The following is a 7,036-nucleotide window of genomic DNA, read 5'->3' on the forward strand; positions in this document are numbered from 1 at the left end:
CGGGGTCCGTGCCCTTTTTCCTTTGAAATGTTAATTTCCATGTGTACCCCTTTTAAAAAATTATCATTAAATTTTAGGGACTTGTTTTGGGTTTGATATCATGATTTAGTACGATGATTAAACGAGGTCGAGTACCGAGAGATTTAGAATGTCATAAAGAAATTTGTCATTTTGGGTGTGCGCTTGACTATACGTCTAAGCTATGAAAGATAGGTTTTCGAACTCATGTTAGTATGTGCGGCAGTGGTTCCAAGCGAGATCCAACGAATCCCTCAACGCTACGTCAGTATGTTCGACGTGCAAAAGAAAATATTTTATTTTTGAGATATGCTAAATGACTTGTGACCAAATTATGAACGAGTTTGGAAGTTGGTGAATGTGGCCGAGGACCTCTCCACTCCGGTAAAGCATGACCGGGTTTAGATCAATATTGGAAAGCGGTAAAGCATGACTAGAGACCAATCCACCCGATAAAGCATGACCGGGGATCTCATATATGTTGCAATGGATTTTCCCTGTCAGCCCATTACTGTGGTTTAGTCTGATTATGCGCATTTATGTATGGGTCACTCGCTTTGAAACATATCTCTACGAAAAATGATGTTATGCATGCTCAAGTATGTATGATGCAAGTATGTTTAAGAAAAGTTTTATGATGATGGCACGTCTACGTTTATGCTACTACGCTCAAGTTTCAAGTATGTTTATGATGTTACGTTCAAGTTTCAAGTATGTAATCCCTACTTTAAAGATGCATCTGGTTTTATTATGTAGTACTTGCTATCTCCAGTTTATACATGTTGAGTCTTTAGACTCACTAGATTTGATCGATGCAGGTGAGGATGACTTTGAGGAGACGAGGGGTGTGGACCAATGAGCCGGCTTGGACTGCGCAAGAGGCTAAACCCGAGGACCGCCCATGTTTTAAGATTTTTATGCATGTTTCAAATACTCTGGATTTTTTGGGGATTGTTTATGATGTTTATCGATTACTTTAGCAAACTTTATTTATCATCTTTTTATCGCAAATATTTTGGATGAACAGTATATTTTATCGAAATTTGAAGGATGATTACTCATTTAAGAAAATTTTTATTTTTCCGTAAATTTTAAAATTGTTCAAAAGTACAGTACGTTACAAGACAAGTCCTCCTATCAGAGACTCATAAACTCTCTCATCAGGCGACCCCTGACCTCCACTGGAAAGTACTTGTTACAGAACAGGCCTTTGAATTGGTCGCAAGTGAGGGTAGCCAAATTCACTGCGTGCGCTGCTCCCTCCCACCACAGGGATGCGTCGTCTCTTAGCATGTACGTCGCGCACCTGACCTGGTCTCTGTCCCTCATCTCCAAATACTGTAAGTGTAGATCTAATGATTGTATCCAACCTCCGTCAAGAAAGGATCGGTAGCACCCCCGAACTCCTTCGGGTTGAGCCGTCTGAACTGCTTGTAGATATCCGTCTGTGGTCTCGGAGCCTGCTGCGCCTGCTCCATAAGTCTAGCAAAACCCTCAAGTACAATGGTAGCTGCGTCTCCTGGCGGTGGTGGTGGAGGTGGGCCTCTGCCGTCTCCAGGAGTATCATCCTAGTGATCTATATTGGGAGCGCGTCTGGGAGGCATGATATATGAATACAGTCCAAATTTTAAACGTAACCCATCGTTCAATTTAATCTAGTTTTTTTTAAACGTTTAATCCTTAAATCATGTAAGCAGCTAAACATGTACTGAAAATCGTTGTAAAACATGTATCGTGTAAACATGCAGGTGATAGCATTAAAACATTTAAAATTACAGACCTGGGTGCAGTGGCACAACCCTATACAAAAGCCTTGCTCTGAAACCAACTGAAACATCTATTACATAAAATACAACTAGAATTTTTTTTTTTGAAAGCTCATTTTCGAAAATTATAACTTTATGCATGCATGCAATAGCATCTGAAAAATTCACAGTTAATATGAAAGAAGTCAACGGACAGATGAAAATACCACAGTTTAAAATTAGATAGTTCGCCAAACCTCGACATACGTTTTAATAAAATAAATATGAAACGTGTGGAATTCTTGATAACCATCAATATAATAAAAATAATGAGTATGAAAATATTCATCCACTCCTAACTGAAAACATGATGTGCAGAAAATACAGTACTCGGGTTCACGTGCACACATCCAACTCTGCCTACTCAGTCTTCGGCACCTCCAACCTCCTGATCAATATGCTCACCTACATCATTCACACCTAGTGAGTCTAAAGACTCAACACACCTGTAACGTTATAACGAGTACATATACATAACATGCAACAGTGAAAAGTACTGTAATCAACATACATTTCATGATCTTAAAAACGTGAACGTGAACGTATCGTAACAAGAATAACGTGTCAAAACATGTCTCAACATATCATCATATACGTGTTCATTTTCTTTAATCGAATTCAGTTCATTAGTTGTGACTTTCGTATCAGCTCTATTTGATGGATCCATCTACGTATAACCGTGGTATCCGGCAGCGGAGACATTAACGACAGTATTATCCATCCACTGAGCCTTGGCCTTACATTTCATCGTATACATATACATATTAGTCACAACCAACTCTCCTCCTTCAAAACATGTCATCATATTCATCACTTACCAAAATCATGCATATACATAATTTTCCTTAAAATCAAGCATGCGACGTATTTTTCATAATTCCATAAACAATCATATTTGTGATAACATAAACATTTAAAACATGTCAAATCGTGTTTAGGGCGCTGTCAGGACAAAAAACTTGACTCGGGTGCAAAATGATCATTTTGCCCCTGAAAATCCTAATTGACCATTTTACCCCTGGACCTCAGAATTTCGACCCGAAGCCAACCAAACTTATTAAAACACCTTAGAACATATTTATAAGCATTTCATAGTGGTAACCTCGAACTCGTTCCGTAACTTATATGATTCGTTTTAAAACTTGGACTGGGATCTCGGTTTTAAACCGTATCAACCCGAAACTTAACCAAATTTTTCTCGACTTAAACCATGACTTGAACCTACACAACCAGCCCCTAAACCACTCGTTCCAGACCCCTTAGGACCTATGAATCATGCATGGAAGTTGCTGGAAATTTCCAGCGCACCTACCACGAAACCTTAGTTTTACCCTAGCCTCGATTTCTCGACTCTAGCCCAAACCGACAAGGACAGACTCGAGCCAACCCTTCCTAGACCACCCTTGGACCCTCCTGGACCTACATGACCCTACCCCTCAGCCTGAAGCAAGCTACAAGTCGCAAACACCCGAAAGCCACCCAAAAACTCCAACCGAGACCAACCTTCATCCCTCACGCTCGATCGGCTTCGTGAGCAAGCCCAGCAGTGTTCGAGCAATCCTAGACCACGACTCAGACCCACCAGGGTCTGTTCCAAGGCTAGGAACGACCTTTGCACAGCCAGCTCGCTCAAAACTTCCGATCTACTCACAACCGAATCAAGCAACCAAGACATACCGATCGACCCTCACTAAGTCTCGACCCCTAGCCGAGTCCAGCCCCTTGACGCCTTATTACTCGATGTGGACAGCCTCTAAACACCTAGCCATAACAGCCTTCTTACACAAAGACCAAGAAAACGTGAGTTATGAATCAAACCATGCATATTTCATGTCAAAACTTTGCAAAAAGAATACCTGATGCGAACACGGGTGGTCAAGCTCCGAGAAAAGCATGGGATCCATTAGAGTTGTCGGAGGGACCAGTCACGAGAGGACGACTAAAGAAATTCAAAGAGGCACTGCAAGGAGTAATGCGCAATAAAGAAGGGCTTACGAGCAAGGTGCAAAGTTCGGAAGGGTTCGTATTGCAGGGGAGTATGTTTGGGGGCCAAAAGAACATTATTCAAGCAATAATTGAGGAAGATCCCCGAATACCATTACGTTGGAAGGAATGAAGATTACAGAGTGTATACGGACCCCACCCCGGACCTGTACCCTGGGTCCGTGTCAATTGTCTTTCAAAGAATGAGAAATCTAGTGCCTACACGGACCCCACTCCCGATCTGTACACGAGGTTCGTGTCCATTACACTCGAGGATGAGAAATACAGTGCATACACGGACCCCACTCCGGACCTCTACACGGGGTCCATGTCCTATGATATCTACAGAAGATTTGGCGCAGATTTTGTTTAGAAAATTATCTTTTTTGATATCTTTTGATTTGACATGTATATTTGACGAAATTTTACACATTTTTTTAGATTATTGAATTATTTTGTCTTGAGTTTTCTCTCAAGCAACAAAAGCTTTTTGCTTTGTATTCATCAAAATCAAACTTATCAAGGATTCGTTCTTGTTGCGTTTGTCGATTGATATCATACGGATTGTCAAGGACAAATTTTTTGAAGGTTCGTCTTATTCTTCAATTGTTTCAGCCGTGATTATTTGTTGCTAAGTTTTATAGCTTAGAGGTGAATATCACAAATTCATACTTGTTTCAAAAGATCAGGACAACATCGATCCTTGTTTATTATTGAATCGAGGGCGCGATTCCAATCAATCGTGTTTGCTATTCGTTCGTACGAGGATTCACATCAATACCACAATATAGATCAAAGAATTCCTCATGCATGAAAACACAAGCCAACATATTATGATGTGAATGAAGAGGAAAACGAGATTTTGGGCGTGCCTTTGCGTTTATACGCTCGATAACTTAAAGACCTTTGCGTAGAACATGAATCGGAGAGGCGGGGAAGAATTTTTCTTGAAAGATTTGAGGGAAAACCGATATGGCTGCTGGATATTTTCGAAAATGGAGGCTGTTGAATGAGGGAGGGACGGCCACTTGAAGATATTAGGTTTAGGATTTAGCTTCTTTAGGTTTAAGTCAAAAAAATAATACAATAATGGGCCCTTAATTAAAATTAAAGAGTTAAAAGGGTTTTGGGCCCATTGAGCACTTCAATAAAACATCAAGCCCAATAAAACTCACGAAAAATATTTCGTTTAAGCACGTTTTTGAAAATATTGTCCGAACCATCAAAAAGTCTCCCGATTCGTTAAATTTTGCGTACCGGTTAAAAATATAACTCGGCGAGTAAAAATACTCAACCAAGGCCTATTTTCAAAAATCATACTTAAATACACTATATTTTAAAAATTAATTTTTTAATAAAAACATTTTTTCCTGATTATCTCCGGTCTCCTTTACTCGTTCGAACGCGAAACACAACTTAAAACCATAATGCATGTAACTTTAAATATGCAATAATCATACAATAAATGCATAAAAATCATTAAACATATATTTTAAATAAAATCCTAAATTACATGTAGTCATGTTACATTGTTCAAATTTCCTAAACCTTACACCTTGCGAGCAAGACGGGTTCAAACCAAGTCAAAGAGTTACGGGGCGGTCCGGGCCGGGTAACGGGTTTGCCTAGACGCATCCGGCCCCAGTATAGATAATCGAGTATAACCATAACCCTAATACCCTATCTGATGAAAACGCCGGCAGTCTCTCTGTCTCACTCCCTCGTTCTTGCCTCTCTCAAACTCAAACGTGAGGAGGTTTCAGTGCTTCTTTCAGGTTTATTAGCAATATATTTTATTTTAATGGTATCTTCAGCTTTATGTTGGAACAAGCTTCTGGCCATTTACCATTTTTTCCTTATTCTAGTATCTTCTGGAGGAAGTTGCCCTGGATTCTGCGAGATTAGAGAAGATCCCTCCGCAGGTATGCTAAAGTGATTTCATTCTTCATAGATGACAAACTTGAAATCTTTTTCAAGTTAAGACACCCACTGCTTTGACTAGAATACTTAAGTTCAATATTTGATTTAACCTGTCGTTCTTTGTTATTTTTAATTAGTTTCAGCGTCTATTCTAGAAACTTTATTTGTATATTTCCATGTTTTGTAAATTCATACTAATTTGTATATACATAATCTTGTTGGGATTTTATTTTTTCGAGTTCCATTGTCATTTTTTTGGGCATTATATATGTCTAGGAAATTATAACGAACAATCAAATTTAGTATCTATTGTCGTTTGATTCCATAGAAGTTAGACTTTTAGTATTTTTCATCGAAATCGGTGCTTAAAACACCTGGCACGCCGCACGCCCGCATTATCAAAATTTGTGCCAACAACTTCAGACTATCTATAGCTATGTTACGCTGCCTGTGTGAGGAGGAGATTAATCGGGTAATTATCAACAAAAGCAATGCGATTTCCGGCCTTTCCTAACAATTTTCTCAATTAGGAATTAGGATTCGAGGCTTGGTTAGAGAAAAACCTCACCCATCATTTACTTTCAGCGCCGAGGCAAATACAAAATATCAAATTGAGTTGAGGAACATTGAAAACTTGCGCTGTGCTTGGAAGCAACAGTGGCCGGAGACCAACGTTGCAATGGGAGAAAGTGGAAACTGATATTTTGGGGAGGGTGGGTTATAAGCAAGGAGTATCGGGAAGCCTAGAAACCGAATCATTATATGAGCTTTTTTTTATAAAATTAAAATTATATGAGCTATTTCAATAGCTAACTGGACCAGGTTAGCATTTCAGTATTCTCTGGTTATTCTTTTTTGTTCATACTTTTGAGCTTCAGGTTGGGGAAAGGTTACCAATTGTATCAACAAAAACTTTGAAAGATGGAAGGTTTGAGACTTTGCTCAAAGAAGAGACAACGAGAGGAAGCATCACATGAGGAAGAGAGAGGGCCCCTCACACCTCAAATCCCTGTTGAACTCGTTAGTCAGAAACCCAAGGTTTCCTTCATTCTTGACAATGCTGGCATAAAAAAGGCTTTCATTAGGAAGGTATGTCAATATTATTTATATATATGACGTATCTATCTAATACATATCAATGCTAAAAGCATATGTAACTTCAAAAGTGCTTGGGATTTTCTGTATTACTAAGAAATGGGTAGTGGCAAATGGGATTGATGATGAAGCAGCTCTTCGACGGCAGAACAAAAATCCTGATGAGTACATGTCCCAGACGGTGCATGAGGTTTCTCTCCCCCCCCCCCCCCCCC

General features: G+C 39.5%; 1 protein-coding gene across 5 annotated transcripts in view; it reads left to right on the forward strand.

The window, feature by feature from the left end:
• Positions 1 to 5,439: 5,439 nt before the first annotated feature.
• LOC140980099 (uncharacterized) overlaps positions 5,440 to 7,036 on the forward strand; it is a 3,718-nt gene continuing 2,121 nt past the window's right edge. Inside the window, exons 1-4 of one of the 5 annotated variants that reach the window (XM_073445773.1) lie at positions 5,440 to 5,554; positions 5,672 to 5,728; positions 6,599 to 6,815; positions 6,919 to 7,011. In XM_073445773.1, the coding sequence (XP_073301874.1) occupies positions 6,648 to 6,815; positions 6,919 to 7,011 (261 nt within the window). In that variant the 5' untranslated portion in view covers positions 5,440 to 5,554; positions 5,672 to 5,728; positions 6,599 to 6,647. Of the gene's footprint in view, positions 5,582 to 5,671; positions 5,729 to 6,598; positions 6,816 to 6,918; positions 7,012 to 7,036 lie in introns of all 5 variants that reach the window. The other 4 variants (XM_073445772.1, XM_073445775.1, XM_073445771.1 and 1 more) reach the window with 4 other exon arrangements.

Source organism: Primulina huaijiensis, chromosome 7, assembly GCF_012295235.1.
Source record: "Primulina huaijiensis isolate GDHJ02 chromosome 7, ASM1229523v2, whole genome shotgun sequence".
NCBI classification, from domain to species: domain Eukaryota; kingdom Viridiplantae; phylum Streptophyta; class Magnoliopsida; order Lamiales; family Gesneriaceae; genus Primulina; species Primulina huaijiensis.